Source organism: Cuculus canorus, chromosome 3 (assembly GCF_017976375.1).
Source record: "Cuculus canorus isolate bCucCan1 chromosome 3, bCucCan1.pri, whole genome shotgun sequence".
NCBI classification, from domain to species: Eukaryota; Metazoa; Chordata; class Aves; order Cuculiformes; family Cuculidae; genus Cuculus; species Cuculus canorus.
This window is the reverse complement of record NC_071403.1, coordinates 44,049,191-44,068,880: the sequence shown is the minus strand read 5'-3', so window position 1 is coordinate 44,068,880 and position 19,690 is coordinate 44,049,191. Positions and strand designations below refer to the sequence as shown.

The following is a 19,690-nucleotide window of genomic DNA, read 5'->3' as shown; positions in this document are numbered from 1 at the left end:
TACTTTCAGAACCTCAAGACAGAAATAAGAGTTAAGTGGATTGGACCGTCTCTCTCATGCACACAGCTACTTCTTGGCGATGTTCTGAAACTGGCTTTCTCCAGCTTTTCCTTCCTGAAAGAATTGATACCCATGGCCAATCATGCTAAGTTGTTGGACACTTAGCAAACAACCAAAATCAGTTTGCTTGGACTGACATCTTGAAAATTCAAATCTATGAAAGGGATTCACAGCTCAGAGTGATCCTGTAGTTAGAATGGACAAAAGTAGACAGTATAGCCTAATGCTTTTCTGTGCCAGCCCTGGCTTGTGCCTAAAAACTCCTTCAGACCCAAACCCAATACAGCCCTAGATTTACAGCAGGGACAGACCTGAAATCCATAGGAACTCAGCAGCCAAAGTGCAGAATAAGTCTGAATTTTGACAAAGCCAGAGTATTTCTCTAATTAAATTTTTTTTTCATCCTGCCCCAATTCCCACAAGGCAAGTCAGCTCTACAAGAGGGTGTTACAACTATGAATTTGGACCCTGAGCTATTAAATTTTGTAACTTTTTCAGCTGCACATCTGTGTATAAGTATCAGTCATTCCTACTCCCAACAACTTACTGTTGTGTTCAATGACAAAATACATAACCTTGAAAAGCCTCACCAACCCTGCATTTCAAAGGCATTTCATAATTGTTTACCTCTTGGCCTGAACAGTAGTACTGTATGTACAAGGCTCCCTTGAACTTCTGTAACTCAAAACTGCTCAGAAACTTTTCCTCAAATGATTCTAATTTCTTCAGGAAAAAAACCAAACAACAATTATAACATACTCGAGCAAGGGATTTTAGTTAGGGATTTTTGTTAAAAGTAAAATTTTCCTTTTTCTTTACCCTAGAAAAGCAGTTTTCATTCCTACTTATTTCAAAGGAATGCCTGCGATTTTGCGGTATTATGCAAACCCCAATTAGCAGTCCACAAGGTGTTTTGAAAAACAGTGCCTAATGTGTTACAGACACACTTAGTGGCCAGCATTCAATAGCATGAAAAAATGCCTTTTTTTGAAAGAAAGTTTAGAAATTAAGTCACTTCAATTTCACTGGGAAATGCTGATAGAAATAATTCTTCCAACAGTTAATAAAACTTTTTTTTTTATTAGTTTTTAGTTTATGTTCTCTTACAGGAACAGAGCAGGATATTTGTGGCAGTTGAGCAATTTGGTTTCCTTCAGCCTTTCCTTAAAGTCCAGTTCTACAGCTACTTACTGCTGAGCAGAGTAGTTAGTATAACAAATCACAGTCATTATTTCAGAACAGTTCCAAATGCATCCATTGATTACATTTGTTTATTTAGATTTTCTTTCCAGTTCTCTGGAGCCTAAAAGCTGTGGGTTGTTTTTTTTTTTTTTTTATCCTGTGCAGTGCCTAGTGTAATATGCTGTAAGTTTCTAGGTTGCACAATAGTACAACCTCCATGATCAGGTTTTACAGCAATACGAACAGTAAACGATGGGAATCATGAGCTATCAGACCATCACTGAGCAGAATGCCCTGCCTGACACAGCTTACCAGCACTTCAGAAACAAGACCCCACAGATTTAAAATACCTGAAGCAGCACTGACAAAGACAAGCAACAGTGAAGTTACCACTCATTTGCACTGCTGAGGTTTTATTCCTTTCTTCCTCACCAGAGCTGTGGGTATGTTTTACGGATGCAAAAGTCAGAAGTAAGCTAAAGGACATTATACATATGTGCATTTCAAGTGTTTGTGAATATATTGTGCTGTGTTTTATATTCTTTAATTTCTCTTCCCTGCAGAGGAAAAAACCCTCATCCTATTGTTAGTGATCATTTACAAGTGACCCCACCCTAGTCAATGCCAATAAGCATGTTTTATTTGCTCTATTAGTTCTTTATTTCTGTCATGCCAAGGAACAGAAGCTAGACCTTCAAAAGTTTAAAACCTTTTTTTTGGCTCAAGTTCCACATACACTGTTTCTAAAACTCCCATCCTTTCCCTGACATATAAAAGTTCCTGGTCTCTCATTTTTTCCAGTTTCTAATCATGCCTCAGCTCCTCATCAAACCCCAAGAGGCCTTGGCAGGCTCAGCTCCTCTCTCCCATTCATTTGCTAGACAAAGTGGATCAGAGTGGACCTTACTGGACAGAAAGGAGAAAGCTTTATTAAAGTCACACTTGAAAGATATTAATTATCATCAGGATAAACCTGAGGCTAAGAAGTATCTTAAACTTTGGTATTTTTTTTTCTGAACTCATAGAATAATATGCATCATAAATAGTAGACCAGCAGTCTAGAGATATTGCAAATATGTATTTGAAGAGATGAATTAGACATACTTATGAACTTGTGGGTATGAGTACCATTTAATCCCTCCAATAGCACTTCAAACCTGATTTTTGTGTTGGTTTATTTGAGAAGTCAGCCTTGCTGGCCACCTGACATTTTACTCTTCCTTGTTTTAAATTTGCAAAATGAAAATATATATTTTTTAAATCGAAAGCTGTAAATCAGTAAATTAAATGTCTCTGAGGAAGGATCAGAGCTTCATCTGAGTGATTCTTACAGTGTTGGCTTTACTTCATGATTTACTGGGCCTCAAATGGCCAAAATGGGGTCAGACGGTGACAAACTTTCCCTTCTGGTTTACTTGCCAGTCTGGGAAATAAGCAAGGGTTGACTCATTTACAAAATACGGAGCCCAATCTGTTCTGTTACAACAACCATATTGGTAGCTGGTCTTCCTAGCAGGCCGCTGCTTTCAACATGAAGTCTTCAGGCAGTCACCAGCTTTCAAGTACAAAGAAGATTAAGTGATGGCACTTGAAGTGTACACTGGTTCATGAAGTAACTGCCATGCTGCTGAAGGTACCATCCCTCTAGGTCTGTTAAGTTAGAGGAGCATGCAGACACCCCTAGCCTCTCTCAATGCAGAATAAACTATTTAACCTGACTAATGAACTTGTGGGGCAGTAGCTTGAATTTACTGTGGTTTCCAAAATTAACATTCATCTGTACCCACATTCCGTGGGCTGGTTTTAGAGGTGAACTGTATCTGGCACTATGAGACCTTGCTAGTAGGCATTATAATCCCTGTACTGGAGATCAGCACTGACGGCAAAGTAAATCCAGAATGAGAAGAGAGTTTGACCCTCATCTTATCTGCTGTCTAACATGAAGACTCTAAAAGACCATCCAGTCTCAAAGCCAGAAACTCAAAGACAAGATTATAAGCTTTTTCTTGTTGAATTACAGCAGTAAGAAAAGCTGCCACTCTAAGCTTAAATAAAGTGCAGTTAGGGCTTGGGCGCGATTTCAAGTTCTTATTAGCCCCTGGAAAGGTGCCACAGCAGCTCAAAATTTCTCCTGCCTAAAGTTGATTAACTCTGCTGTACAAAGAGGTCTGCATCTCTATGGAAAGACGACTGCTCCTTTTAATTCCACTTATGTGGTCATGCATAGCTCCGTACAACTATATTCTCGATGTGCTGAGCAGCCCAAGCCAGAGACAAGGGTCTGCTTTCAATCTCCCCATTCTCCTGCAGCCCAGGAAGCATAACCCCTGCTACACAGCAAGAAGGCACTACCAGACCACTGCTGATCTCATGCACAGATCACCTGCGACATGTCAACACCGTTAGCCCTGAGCAGCTTCTGAGTGCCTCATACATAATTCATCCTTCCTTAAAGTGGTTCCTGTGTGTATTTTGACGGCCGACACTCTAAGATCATTTCTGATCTGCTGCACACTGGAATCTAAGAGCTCTAAATGCTAGCTGACTCCCCCTAGAAGGCATTAAGTTACACACTGAGTTTTTGTTCTCCACCCCCCTGCTTTCCTCTCTTGCTCCCCTTAGCACCACCTTTCCTGTAAACCAGTTTGTGCCTTCAGTTGCTAAAAAGGAAATAGAAGAAAGTCAGTTCCCTCCCCCATCCTGCAGATTTGTGCAGAAAAAGCATCATAGTGGTCACTCATCCTCCTCCTGCCTCCCCTAGGTATATTTTAAAGCAGCGGAGACTGCTCTTTGAAAGCCATCTCTTGTGGTAACATTTTGTAGGTTTTTCAGAGCCTGTCACTGCTGATTCAGGATAATCACAATCTGCGGCTCCACCAGCTTGACTTGTTGCCTCTCTCAACTGGTCATGCTTTCAGATCTGGCTTTCCACTCAAAGCAAGAAAGAAGATACACCACTCATGTGGTGGGAAGGTCCTTTTATTTTATTTTCATAATTTCCCCCATGTTTCTTTATTTGTGGAAATATCCTGTAAACAGAGACAGCAACATTAAATATTTGCCCAGTTCTTCCCTGGTTCCGTTGAAACTCCTGTGCTTGCAGATTTTGCATTTGATATCAGAGGGCGAGAAGTAAAAGAGAAAATTATTTTAATTCTTCCCCCTCCCTTTCCCGTCCCAAAAAACAAGTACTCCCATCCCAAAGAAAAGAATGCCACCTCGTTTGTGCATTGCCACCTCCTGTACACTGGCTACCTTCCATCAACACCCGCTTCTTTAATAAATTTGTCCAATACAGCACAGGCATCTGCATTCACCCATATCCAGCCCTAAAGAAAGCATTTTCTTATTTCATCCTCAAGGATGACAGCCTGCGCTGAAGGTGATATACACCCTTGCTTTCAAAGAAGTTTTCAACTTAATACAGCACTCAAGTAAAATGGTCTACTCCATTTGTGACATAATTTGTGACATCCTACGGCACTACATAAGTAATATCTAAGAAGACATTCTTTCCTCATTCCAATGTGGTTTATTTTTACTTTCTCCTTATTCGGTCCAGTTAAACTGCTGGTTTTGCCCCTTTAAAGGACAGTGATCCAACTGTTCTGATTTCCCATGGATTAGCTGCACTCCTCCCCCCACACCATCTGTCTGACATTCATATTTTTACATGCTTTTCTTTTTTATTATCATGCTGCTTCATATTATTTGATCTCTGCTCCTTCCACTTCTGCCTCTGTGTGTGGCTCAGATGGTCCTGTGTTGTTTTATCAGCCTCCAACTCTAAGAGCAACGTAGACAGAAAGTTTTGCTGTTGTAACTTCCTACTTGGGCTTGCTCACAAGAGGCTGGGGCCCTTCTCTTGATAAAAAGATGTTTCTGGGAACAGGAACAGTTTCTGAGTAATAGTATTAAAGCCAAACAAGCTTCTACTGGCAACACCTTAACACTTCATTTGGGAAAGCTTCTGACTCCTGTAAGATACATAGTTTTGGTGGTTGCAATGTTCAAGATCCAGAACGTAACGAGTTTTTCATAGAAAACTAAATTTCTGTACCTAGTCTCTCCTGCTGGACAAAGGTGAAAGAGAAGCTCCCCCAGGGCAAAGAATATGTATGTCCTTGCTGAGACACATCATTTAAATAGTTGTTGGTTGGTAGCACGCATGCCTTTACATGGTGACAGTCACCCAAGTAGCTTCATCTACCCTAATTACAAGAAGGTATGGAGTGATACCTGAGAAAAATAGGAGTTCAACTGACTTCAGCTAGGGACTAGAAATTGATAAGGCATTTCACAAGCCATTCACACAGTGACAGTGAAAGCTGTATTCGTAGGGAAGATTAACTTGCCCACAGACTCCAACAGGACACAGTCCTCTACCATATGCTGTCCTTAGGTAAACAAAACGAGTAGTAAATAAAATTCTGCCTGTAACAAGGAATAAGGAGGGATAGGGGATGTTAATCTTCTGTTGAAAGAAGCATCAGTGAAAATATGCGTTGCAGAGAGGTGGAGATTGCAGGAGGGGAAGATTTCAAAGGATATCTAAAATAAAGAGCCAAATAAGGCTTCGGGTGCCGGAGTCAGTTAAGTTGAAGACTGAGGTGCAGATTGCAACAGAAGAGAATTAATTTGTAGTGAAGTAGTCAGCCTGGTCATAATAATATGGAAAGATGCTCAAAGGCACGGTGGCTGAGGAGCATGCTAGGACAGACTTTGCAGTAGGAAAGGAGAACAAATGACTGTTAAGAGAAAAGGAGGACTTGACAGTGATTGTGAAAGAGAAATCCTATATCAAGGAGCTCTGCCTTTCTAACATGTAGAACCTTCTAGCTGTTTTACATTTTCTCACCCTCCTCTCTTCATCTGATCTAAAGTCAGCATGAAAATTGAAGTCACTATATCTAAATGGGAGAGCAGGGAGAGGGAAAACATGTTAAGCAGATGACGGAGGGTGGGGTGGGGGTTGGGGGGAATAGGTTAAGCAGGTGACCAGAAAAACACAGATTCTCAATTATGGTATAAGCTTCAGTAGCTCTGCCTCTACTTTGTAGTGTTGCCTTAACTCATGCTGTTAACAAGGTCACATACAAAACATTATTCCGTCTGTATGACAAGACAGCTAAGTATAGAGTGTTTTCCCTTTCTAGTCATTTGATCCTATTCAAAACATATAATCTCCCAGGTCTCCAGTCTGTGCAAAGCCAGACATCAGCACATTTTTGGCTACAGGGCACCTACAAAAAGATTAGTGACAGTCTTGTGAGGCTTGTGTTGCAGATTCTGTCAAGGGGCCAACATTTAAATAAGGTACCTTGCATTTTCATTATGAGGATTCCAGCCCCTTATTAGCAAAGTTAGTTTAACTTTTAGTCTGTTTTGCCAGCTACTAAGTACATATTTAATGATGTGCATTGCAGGCAATGGGGGAGGCGAAGATCTATTCTATTGCTATTCCACAGGGAAATTAAATGAGCTTGCAGAGTCTGTCTAGTTAGAGGTTATAACTTTATCCTGAATTCCATCTCTTTAATGTAATTATGATTTAACAGCTATGCACCTTCAGCAGATGATCACATTTTACAGAGCCCATCTTACAACTCAGAAAACCAGAACACTGGATTCTGTAGGGAGCTCAAGCATTTATTTGACGTTAATCAGGTAGCTTCTTAGACATTTGAAGTTAGATTTTTATCTTCATGAACTAGAACTTCAGACCTAATCATTAGTCAAGATCTGAGCATACAGGTCCTACCAAGGGTCTGTGAAATATTGTCAAAGATCATACATTTCTCACCACTATGCCAAGTGGGTAAGCCTTGCAGACCACCCAGTGAACACAGCCCATTCTAGCTAAGACAGGAAAAACCCTTCTTTCCGATTATATTTTCCCCAGGCAAAATAGGATATTTAAAGATATTTCTGTATTAAGCTCCTTAATATTACTTGCTGCACTTCACCTGGCATGCAGTACGTTAAAAGTACAAGCCAATTAAGCCCTACTATTCCTTTCACTTCTACTGTGGTTAAATAAACTAGCACTGAGGAAGAAACAGAAGAGATCATACTGAAACCTTCTCATTATTCATGAAGCTGAGCTAGTGTAGCCTTGTAGCAGCTCCTCTATCTTCATACCCGCAGCATGTCTTCAACGTAAGCCCCCACTTGCCATAACTTGAGTTGCTACCCTTGCTATTTTCTGTCACTTTGGCTGAGATGTATGAAGACAGAAAAGTTGATAATTCACAACTCACAAGAAGCTCCTTTAAAACAAAAAAAGTCTCTGAGAGTCAATGTACAACTGCATCGAGCCCAGCTTATCTGCGTCAGCATGCCCTTGATCCACAGCTGCAATTATGGCTTCCAATAAGAGGGCAGGACTACTTGACAGAAAGAAGGTGGGAGAAAATCTGTGCTAGCACTGATACACAGCTGTGACCATTGCCACATTCATGACTGACAAGGAGGTAACTTAGGATTAAACTTAAGTGGAACATGCTAGTGCACTGAACAGCACTAAAGAAATTCCTATTTTTGTCTTCCAATCCCTACGCCTTGCTGGTTTCCTTTAAGTGCTCAAGGTTCGTCATGGCTATGTTTGTTCAGAGCTTTCAGCTTGCTGACTCTAAGCAGGGTGTTCAAACTGACCTCGCTTGGAAGCATATGCTGACACTGTCTCACCTTAAAGTGTCACTCCTCTGCCATTTTAGGGCTGCAGTCCTCAGCTGCGCAGTAAATTCTTCTTTGCTTAGTCTCTTTTCCAGTAGTCACAGAAAGCAACACACCTCTTTTACACACACTGAATTGGAATTCAAGAAAGGCTCTGAGCTATTGCCAGTACTAATTCATTAGGTTTGCTTTAGTTCCCAAATGAGAGCACAAAATATGTGCTCACTAGCGCTTCTAGGAAGAAGAGAAAGCAAGCGTAATAGCAGTGCGGCATGTATAAAGTTCTGAATCTCCCACATGCAGTTCTTCATTTCTCACTATTAATGTGCCTGAACACCATTTGAATTGTTAAGTAATCTGCAAGGAAGGCACACAGAATTCTCTGCCACACCTCTTCCCCCCCTGCCTTCTTTTAATGAGACAGACTTGCATCTACAACCCAGGCTGGATCATATCACTCTTTTCAGCATTTTACAGGAGCCCTGTCACTCTCATCCTTTAATTCTCCCAGTTCCATTAGGAACTGGAAATGCAATTGCTGAATTACTGTGAAGGCAGCTGTTTCTGCAGTATATCCACTCAGACTGGAAGCAGGAAATAAGAAATCTTCCATGAAAGCCTATAATTACAAGATTTCCAGAGTAAGTTTTGCACACATGAACAGTTCGGAAGATGTTTGGATAAGCACAGTTTGGAATGCACAGTTATTTGGATAAGCACCTGGGGGCTTCACTGAACCAGGTTTCCTGATAATCAAGATACATGCACAGATAACCCCCAAAGGATTAACTGCTGCTAACCTTAACTAACAGAAAGCTTGTTCAGAGAAGCACTTCTTATTAGACAAGGAAGAACTTAGCCAACAGCTATTAAAAACAAGCCAGTAGACTGTGTACTTAAGGTGTTTTCTGCACTTGTCAAAGTTTTGATGACTTAAGAAATGTCCTGTGCCTGCATTTTTCAATTGTTCTGTATGATTTTTAATTGAATACTTATCTGTCACATCTGTGCAAAACACTAGGGTTTTAGTATTTTGGAATACAGTTCCACCAAGCTTAAATCTAATTCCTTCTACTTAAATGAACCTACTTTATAATTTAGCTTCCAAGAGCAATGACCAAACACCACTGTGCAGTACCTAGTTTAGAGTTTTTCTGTCTGTTCCCTAATTTCAGCAACTGAAAACAAAACATTCAGTCTCAAGGTGGTGCTTAAGCAATGAGGAATGAAGCAATGCCTGCTGCAGCGCAGCCCGTTCTGAAAACCTTCCAGGATACCACTTCATTTCTAACTGCACCTGCACCGAGCATCTTTTAAGTAGGCCTCAGTTAATACTTTGCCCTTATTTCAGATCAGGGATAGCAGGAGAACACTGAGACAACAATATCTGGGGGGCATTGCTTCCACGCAAGCTGGAGATGGCTACAAAGGAAAGGATTTCCTATTCTCCCAAGGGAAGTGTAGCTTTACATGCTTCCCTTTCAGAAGGGATCAGATCTGTGGAAGTTTACAACAATTTTTCAAAATATTCTCCTGTGTATAAAAAAGACACTTGAGAGTCCACCTTCCACAGTGTTTTGCCTGGAACGTCCCAGTTCAGAACAAAGCCCTTCCACATCCCTGGAAAGACTCTCCCTGGCTTCAGTGGAATCTGAACCAGGTCCTCAGTTCCCTGGACTGGGGAGTACTCGCGCAGGGCAACAATGAAGAGTACTGTCAGCAACCTCTGCTAATTGATATAAAAAATTTCACTTTCCGAAAGAACTTGGGAGGATACCTGTATTTCAGGATATTCTGTTCAAAGAGCAATGGGTTTTGCCCCTATATCACTGCTGTAGTAAGTGGTAGATTCTGACAGTGATACCCTCTAGGATGAGGTTTCTAAATGTGTGTTGTGTTTGACCTTGCTCTTTGTACACACCTTAGACCACACTATGCTCAGCTTTACAGCATCAGGAACTTTCACTGGACGCTTCTTCCTAGCAGGTGACTGGTTAATACAATGAACTTTTATGATGCCATGGCGATTTGAGGAGGGGAGCGGAAAACCCACAGCAGGCTGTCCACAGAAGAACTGAAAGAATGCTGTATCCAGGAGGTTAATAAGAAGGATTTACTCCTTCTTTCATAAGGAGTTTGTTTGTTTGTAGTGATAACAGTGACAGAAGAAATTTTATGTTGCAAGCTAAGGAGAAAATGAAGAGCTGAGACATTTTTGTCTTGCATTTGCAAGTCTAAACCAAGAATCAGTTAAGTACTCTAAAAGTTACTGTAATTTATCCCATAATTAAGCATGTTAAAAATGCTCTTTTAGAACTAGGTTAGGATGACTTACGGAAAGTTTTTAACAAATGTCAAAGCACGTTTCAGGCTGCAAGTCTCAAGAGGTTTTCTTTTAAAGTATTTGCACTTTCCAGTCCAGACCAAGGGAAGGCAGGAGAACTAGCACGTTTTGCAGCATCCTGGCCAGAACTGGGTGCATAATTGCTGTGAAGAAACAGCCTGAGGTCAGTTGAGCTTTTTCAGTCAGTCTAAAGAGGCTGACACTAAGGAGTTCCTGCAGTATGACTCCAATTCACACAAGTTTGCCCATTCATAAATATGCCCCTTGGAAATGTAACAGCAATTAAGCATCATGTGAGCAGCCATAAGTAACAGAGTTTAGTGCATTCTGAATGCAAAGTTCTGGGGAGGGGGGTCAGAATAGATCACAGCAGAGAAAAAGGTGACATGGGCATCCTTTGTCTTGTCTGGCCTGGAAAGCCAATCTCACACTTCATAAAGCAGGACTACAGGAAGCTGTCTGGGATGCATGTCTCCAAGCAAACTCTTTTAAGAAGTACGATAAGCCACAAGCTCTAACTTTGTGATGAAGAAACACTGAAATAGCAAACCCACTGCATGCAATGCCCTATCCCTACCTTAGAAGCAGTGGAAGTTAGACGCAGTATCAAGCCTCGCACAGTGCAATTTCAACATTTCTCTCACAACATTTAAGCAATACAGAAAATTATCAGCACAAGGCAGACATTGCTAATATCATTACTGCTTTCTATTGGTAGCCATTTATCAGTTTCATTCTTCAAAGAGTGTAAAACACTTACTTTTCTTTATCTTTGGTAAATTGATTCTTATCAGCTTTAACTTTAGTGAAACAAACAAGCACACACAAAAAAAACCCATCAAAAAGCCTGTTTGTATTACAGTGCAATAGCTTCTCCTTTAGAAGCACTATTTTTACATATAAAGCCACATATTTGAGTCCTGATATCTAGAAGAGCTTCACTGAAAGGAACAGAACTTGCCACCGTTTAATAACTCACTAGAATTTGCTCTCTTTATGTTTACAGTTTTCAGCAGACTGATTTGTCTCTAAGTTGATGTATCAATAAAACCTCTGTCACTTCTCTAGCATACAAGCAGCATTACCTTCTGCACGTTGGCCAACACCCATCCTGGGCAATTACATTTTGTCTGCTAACTTTATCTTAAAGCCTTAACTCCATATTGTAATCTTTTTCTTTCTGTTGTGGCTGTACATAGTTGAACAGCTTCTGAAGGAGCTTCTCCAAGTATTTCTGAAAGCAAATTGTGTTTTCCAACATTCACAATAAAACAAACAAAAAATGTGCCAGCAAGGCTGAACTGAAAGACTATTCACAAATTTTCACATAATTCCTTTTCTAATGTTTATTCCTTGGCTACCTCTTATTTCCAAATATCCCCAAACCCTAACAAATCCACAACAGAAAATTTACATGAGAATGAAGTAGGAGAAGGTGGTTAAACACTTAAAGGTAGAGTTGAGTAAAAATTTTCATCCCCAAAATAAATAGAGCTTAGTTGACAAACACAGCTCACTTTGACAGGTTCAAACCCAAAGACTATTATCGGTTCAACTTCTCATTCTAAACTACATTTTAAAATACTTCTAAAGAAAGAGCTAGGTGCTAAAAAAGGACCAGAATTAGAACAGTGACCATGATTTAATGTCTCAAAATGATTTTTGATCTTTGAAGTCAATTCTTCAATCAGAAAAGTATTCTGAAAAAAAAAGTAAGTCCACTGATTTAACCAGATCTCCTCAAGAACACAGAAGGCCATATTTCCTGTTCTGAAGGGCTGGAGTTTCAACACAACAGTCAGAAAGCTATCAAGGTTGCTACAGGTAGCCTTAATTCTATGAAATTCACACTCTTTGTCCCTAGTAAGTGTAATGGATTTAACAAGTCTCAACATAAACCTTAAAAAATAATATAAAGAAAAGAAAACCTAACTTCAGAAAGATATAGCAAGCCACCCTTCTGCCTGCTGTGCATCTCTCAGGACACAAACAGAGCTGTTTTCAATCTAACGAATAACGCAAGACACTGGTCAGATGCTAAGACAACACTGTTTGATACCTCTTATGTTTTATTTATTGCTGGAATCTACATCTGTGGCTACATGCTCAACTACACAAGACTATAAGCTTTCTAAGCTGTTAGCCAAGCCCCCATAATTCACAGATTCAGATTTTAAACATTTTATGTTTATTATTGTGGTGGGACTACAAAACCATGCAATAGTTTCAAGACATCACAGCTAAACATGATTCAGCAAGTACACACTGGAATAGGTTGCCCAGAGAAGTTCTGGATGCCCCAACACTGGAAGAAGTGTTCAAGGTCAGGGTGGATGGCGCTTTGAGTGCCCTGATCTAGTGAAAGATGGTGTGTTGGACTAGATGATCTTTAAAGGTCCTTTCTGACCCAAACTGTTCTGTGATTCTGGAAGAATCATTCATAGATTCTGGAAGATTCTATCCCTTGAAGTATTCAAGGCCAAGTTGGATGAGGCCTTGGGCAGACTGATCTAGTGGAAGGTGTCCCTGCCTGTTGCAGGGGGCTTGGAACTAGAGGATATTTAAGGCCCTTTCCAACCCAAATTATTCTATGATTCTATAAGTAATGATGGGAAGGGGAAGCACCAACTTTATTTTAACATACACAGCAAAACGACCACACAGGATGATAGAAGTTGTTCATTATTTAATAAAAATGAAGTAGAAGGCATGTTCCCTTGAATATCATGGAATAATTGATTCTTTGGGAAGTCTTGTTAATAACTTTAGGGAAGATCTCCAAGCAACCATTGAAGAAGCGTACAGATGATTTAACTCTGACTTCTCTAACAGGCATACCACAAGATTGCTCAGCATGCAGCTGTAAAGGCTTGAACGAGCAAGATGGGTTTGGATGATGGCAAGAAGTTTGCATAAACTACTGACTTGGAAAGGACATGATTGAAGTGAAGAAGTAAATGGACATCCCAATTATTGAAGGAAAAATTCCCAGCAGCAAATGCTAACAGGAGTGATGTGTGGTACTTGTTGTTTTTCCTCTTCATGGCAAAGGGACTCATCAGTTAACAATAAGCATGATGCATGCATGAATCAGAACCTACATTTCTGAGAAAACATCTACAGATAGAGATAGGTGGAAAAAAACAGAGTTATTTAAAAAAACCCACAGAGATCAGTGTCTCAAAGGACTTCAATAACTCTAAGTACCACTGCAACTTATGTGAAAGGCTCTTGTGATTGCACACGTGCAAGACTCAAACAGTACAGAAAGTCTCAGTGGAGTTATCTGGGATCATCACTATAAATTTAAGAGGTTGCTAATGTTCATAAGGAAGACTCTTGGAGGCAGACCTATACCCACTCCCTGATCAGGTTTATTTCACCTGCAAAGCTGCTGCTGCTGAACTCCAGGAGAGGGTGGTAAGAAAGTTAGGGTCATAAACAGTTCCTTCCTAGAGATCAAGATGGTTTCGTTAAGAATTACTTGAATAATTCAATTGTAATAATATAAACACATGCTGATATATGATTCAAGTAAAAACTGTTGGCTTGCAAAGAATCTATTCGAAATACTGCAAGAAATGACATTGAATTATATTCATTTCCCACCCAATGCTTTTCAAATTAATTATTTTCCATTATTGCACTTTTCTACTATCATATGGCTCGTTTGAGCACATGAAATGGCTTCTGGCACAACCAGAGTCTTCATCAAACCGCAGATTTGCACTGATTTGGTCAGGGATTGAAACAGGGAAAAAAAAGAGTTACTAAGCAACAGCAGGCCAGGAGCAGGAGAAAGGTCTGCAGTCTTAATTGATACTAACTTTAAAAAGCAGTGCAACAAAGGGCTCAAGATGTGCATTTTACTGCTTTAGAAGGAAAACAAAATCACTAGAAACCCCAGGCAGGCAGTCTTTATGAGATCTGTGTTCTTTGTTCATCCCAACTATACAGTGCATGATGTATTAACAACCACTTTTTTGCAGGGCGATTGAGTAGCTTAGTCTCAGCACTAAACGAGAAGATAAAAGACTCAGATATAGCTCTTTTATTGGATATCCCAGAACACATAAACAGCTTTACTCTGTAGCAGCTCTCTACCTCAGGAAAGAGGAATGCAGTATGAATTACGGCTATACCGGTCCTCAAGACACCGCCACCCACAGAACTAACATCATGTCTGATACAGCTATCCTTCTCCCTCACCTATGGTTAAGAGAGTTGTTCCTCTCTAGAAAGCCAGCCCAAAGCGAGTCCAGTAACTCAGGCTAGGACAAGGGAATTTGCTTAGCTAAATCTGTATTAATATGATCAAGCAAAGCAGAAATCTTGACAGTTTCCTTCCAGAATTCATATCTATTTCCTCCTCTTCTACTGTAAGCAAAGTAGTTTCATAAGGATGTGATAACAGAACATGAGTTATCACATGAAAACTTAATCATTTAAATGAAAAAGCCCTTGATGTGGAAAGTGCTGTGAACTCTACTACTAAACAATCAACTTTTATTTGCTTAGCTAGCAGTACCTTGAGCAGACATTATTTGCTTTAGCTTCACCTGACGAAAACCTGATTTCTTTCTGCCTTTTTATAAGACGCAAGTTATATAGTTGTCTTTTTTTTTTTTAAAGGAGCCAAACACGTGCAAACTACCACACAAACATGAAACTGGGTACCTCATACTACTGATCCTTCCAAATGATTTTTTTTCTTTCCATTTCTACATTCTTTGATTTCACATTCATTTAAGTATAGTAGATTTCAGCATTTACTGGTTTTCCCACATACTCTAGTGTACTTAAAGTGACTAAAATGAAACCACAAGAGGGAAAACTACTAGGATGACTGTTGCTGAAGAGGAAAAACCAGCAACCCAGGTCTGATGATTTGTATTTAAAGTGTTGAAAGTTAGAGTAATCTTCTGCTCTGATTTGTACTGGCGCAAGTCAATTGAGCTTATGAAATAGGATCTGGCACCATGAAGAGGACTGTCCCTTCACAGGATGCGAGTAATAGACACTTCAGTAAATGCAAGTTACTCATATCCTGCTAGTGGACTGATCTGTCTCTGTACATTCATGAACAGTTTTAGTTGCCTCCAGGAATCTGAAGGCGAATCTCATTTGTTACCTAAAGAAACTAATTTCACCAGATATAACACAAGCATACTGAAAAACCACTATTACTCATACAAGAGGTGTAACCAATGCAGCATTTCTTAAGTTCTGTTTGATTGGGTCCACCTCCGAACCATTCACCACACAAACCTCAGCCTACCTGGATGGCTACAGTACATTCCCAGCTGATATGCTTCAAGTCTTAGAGAGCAATTTGACCTCCACTTTCTTTATCCATGACACTCTTACTTACTATTCTTTTAAACTGAAGTGGCTCCCAGAGAGTGGGGTGGCAGGTTGTACACTTTCCTTGAAGCCTGAGAATTTAATTCCCTTTTTCAAAACAGAAGTGAACTGCACATTTCTTAGTTTAACTGCAAACATCTGAAAAAATAGACATCCACTGACCAATCCTGACAGGCATACAAAAGTGATGCACAGATATTTACTTACTATTTATGTATATACACATAGAGAATATGTACATACACACACATGCACTTGGAAATACCTGCAATGTGGTTATACTACATAAGAAATTAAATTATTCTGGAATAAAATACTGTATGTTATAGGTCTCAATAAAGGGTACAGCAAAGGAAGATGAAGGCATAATCTTTGAAGACTGAATGCACCGAAAGACTTTAGTGACCAGGTTGTGGAGATGAGACAATCCAGAGTTTTGAAGGAACAAGCCACACAGTTTCAATGAGTCTATTAAGTCCTCATATTACAATGACAGGAGAAAAAAAACCCCAACCAACTGATACTGAGACAACTGTAGGCCTATGAGCCTGACTTCAACAGAAGTCAAGAGGTTTTGAAGGAGGCAAGAGGTTGTCTCCAACAGAAGGCAAGAGCTTTTGAACCATCAGCGATGTGGAGAGTGGGATAAGATGTAGTATCAACTAATCAGAAGTAAGAAATACCACTCTAACATGACAACTCACTTCTACATCATGAACATGCAAGAAGTCTAACCTGGAATTCATTCAGTAAAGCAACAGATATGGTACCATATGGTTCCACTACAGGAATATGGCTCCGTGATAGGAATGGCTGGAGTCGATCTAAGAGATCTTTTCCAACCCAGTGATTCTATGTTTCTATGACTGCTGGGAAGTTAGGAAAAAAACCCCAGACATTCAATATTCATACAATTAATAAAAAAATCATGTGCTCTTTATCCAGTACTATACCACATCAGAGATAAAGCAGTGGGATGAGGCAGCGTTACTTCGAGAACGGGTCTCAAGTTTTTAACACTGGTCGCTAACAACCCACACGCCGCAAGGGTGTCGCGCCGCTCCGCAGACGGGAAGCACTGGAAGATCATGTGAAAGGAGCCAAGCACAGCTCAAAAGATGAGGGTGAACTCTGACGGCGCGAGAGGAAAGGCCGTGCGCTTAGAAAGGAAAGAAAACAGCCGGGGAAGCGCCGGGGCGGGCGCAGCCTCCCCCGGATCCCCGAGCCCGTGCGGGACGGGGAGAAGCGCCGGCACCGAGCCCTGCTGCCCTGCCTCAGCTCAGCCTTGAAGCTACTCGCTCTAGTTTTCAGACGAGCTTTCATCACTTAGAAAACCACGAAACACATTGCGGGGCAGAGCGCCGTCAGCAAATGGACCGGGCTGCCCGATCCCGCACCAGCCCCGCGTGTCCCCTGCCTGTCGGCGGGGGGAGAGGGCGAGGGCTGCCAAAAGCATGTTTTTAGACCCGAACGCCCATCCTGCGCCTTCTCCCAGCGCCCCCGCGACGGGACAGCCCGGCTGCCGCCACCCCCGAGCAGCGAGACGGGGGAAAAAACCTACCTGCCGAGCCGCCCAGGGCATCCTCGCTTTCCAAACCCCCTCTGTGCTTCGCCCCGCGGAGCTCCCCCTTGGATTTCCAAACGAGCTTGACCATCTTGATCATCTCGGGCAAGTCCCAGGCCAAGGTCCCCTGCTGATAACCGGGCAGTCCGCCCATGGGAAAGGGCATCGGCTCTTCGCCCGTCCTCCTCCTCCTGCCCGGCTCTGCCGCGGGGAAGAAGCGCTCCAGCACCGGCATCCTCGCCCGCGCCCCGCGCCGGGGAGCCGCGGCCACCCCCCGGCCCGAGCGGCCGCGATGGGCATCCAGAGCGGGGCGGGGGCACCCTGCCGCCCTCCACCCCCCGATCGGGGCTCCCACCGCAGCCCTCAGCCCGCCGCCGGGCGCCGACACACGGGGCGAAGCGGCTGGCGGGCGGGCGCCGAGCCGCCGCTCATCGCAAGCGCCGAGCCCCGGGGGCGGGGGCTGCGACCGCCGCGGCTGCTGCTGCTGCTGCCGCTGCCGCTGCCGCTGCTGCTGCTGCTGCTGCCGGCGAGGCTCGGCAGCGGGGCTGGGCGGGCAGAGCCGCCCCGCCGTGCGCTACAGGAGGAGGGCGGTGCGGCTTTATCCGATGCCGCCGGGGAGCCCTCCCCGCTAGGGAGCCGGGGGGAGTTGTGGTGTCTCAGTCAAACCCCGCGGTAACCTCGGTTGCCCTTCGGCCGAGGAGAAAAGCGGCGATTCTCGTCCCGCCGCTCGCTGCGAGGGGTCCCCGCTCCGCTTTCGGCCGCCAGCCCGTGGGAAAGCAGCCGGGATGAGCCCAAAGAAGAGGGCGGAGGGGCTGGAGGGGACGGGAAAGGATGAGTTGCTGAATATCCTGTGTTCGGGAAGGTGCGGGGTCTGCGCTCCGTCCTCCTCTCTTTGGCTGCAAAGCTCCACCTTGAATGGGTTCACGGTAACACTGCTGTGGGGAGCGATCACTCACAAATTCCGGTGAGAAGGCAACTATTCATAGAATCATAGCATCATAGAATCATAGAATAGTTTGGGTTGGAAGGGACCTTAATGATCATCTAGTTCCAACCCTCCTGCCATGGGCAAGGACACCTCCCACTGGATCAGGCTGCCCAAGGGCCCATCCAACCTGGCCTTGAACACCTCCAGGGATGGAGCAGTCACAACTTCCCTGGGCAACCTGTGCCAGTGCCTTACCACTCTCATGGTGAAGAAATTCCTCCTTATATCAAGCCTAAATCTGCCCCTCTCTAGTTTATACCCATTTTCATATTCATATTCATAGCTAATCTTTAAAAACAAGGCAAGGCTCTGCCACACGCCGAAATGAGGTGCTGTGCTCGGGCTCTGCAGCCCTGAGTGTGTTCGCTACCGCAGCACCTGCCTGTTCCATGGGATCCTTGACCAGGACGAGCCTTGTGCTTCTCAAAACTTTTACTTTGCCATTATACAATATCCCCTTTCTATGTACTAGTCTGGCCTTTAGCCGCTCGTTTACCGAGCATACAGCTGAGGTGGGGAGTGGTCTCTTACACCTGCACTTAGTTTTCAGTAAAACTGCAGAAGGATTTTAGCAGGCATTTTAATTTTTCCTAGCAAGTGTTATTAATAAATTTTTCTTTTCCAGGTTACATTCAGTGTTCTGCTTTCTCTCCAGATGGAAAAGAATTTACTGCCAAACAAACAAGATCTTTCATCACAGACGAAGAGAATCCAAGAGAATGGAATGAAAGTTAACAAACACCCCTCACATATAGAAAAGAAGGTGCACAAGTCTTTCCTCCTCATGCCAACATCAGTAAGGACAGTGTGCTGTTTCCCCTGTTCCAGGATCCTCTTCCATGCTTATCTTAATGCTCCCACCTCAGACAGACAACTCTAATGCTTTTCAAAGAACAGCCCTATTCAGACCACAGGCTACAGAATCATAGAGTAGTTTGGGTTGGAAGGAACCTTAAAGATCATTTAGTTCCAACCCTTCTGACATGGGCAAGGACACTGCCCACTAGATCAAGCTGCCCAAGGCCCCATCCAACCTGGCCGTGAACACCTCCAGGGATGAGGCATCCACAGGTTCCCCGGGCGACCTGTCCCAATGCCTCACCACCCTCATTGTGAAGAAGTTCTTCCTTATGTCTAGTCTAAATCTGCCCCTTTCCAGTTTATATCCATTGCCCCTAGTCGTATCACTACAAGCCTTTGTAAAAAGTCCTTCCCCAGCTTTCTTGTAGGGTCCCTTCAAGTACTGGCAAGTCGCTGTAAGATCTCCTCTGAGCCTTCTCTTCTCCAGGCTGAACAACCTCAACTCTCTCAGCCTGTCCTGGTATGGGAGGTGGTCCAGCCCTTTGATCATCTTTGTAGTTCTCCTCTGGACCCATTCCAACAGTTCCATAGTCTTCTTATGTTAAGGATTCCAGAACTGGACACAGTATTCCAGATGAGGTCTCACAAGAGAGGAACAGAGGGGCAGAATCACTTCCCTCGCCCTGCTGGCCATGCTTCTTTTGATGCAGCC

General features: G+C 42.7%; 1 protein-coding gene across 3 annotated transcripts in view; it reads right to left on the bottom strand.

Moving 5' to 3' along the window:
* The window catches only part of PDE7B (phosphodiesterase 7B), a 180,455-nt gene that overhangs the window by 65,162 nt on the left and 95,603 nt on the right, over nt 1-19,690 (bottom strand). The window contains exon 1 of one of the 3 annotated variants that reach the window (XM_054061459.1): nt 17,187-17,692. The exons of the other annotated variants lie outside the window; for them this stretch is intronic. Coding sequence (XP_053917434.1) covers nt 17,187-17,424 — 238 coding nt within the window. The 5' untranslated portion in view covers nt 17,425-17,692. Of the gene's footprint in view, nt 1-17,186; nt 17,693-19,690 lie in introns of those variants that run through there. 3 annotated transcript variants of the gene reach the window in all.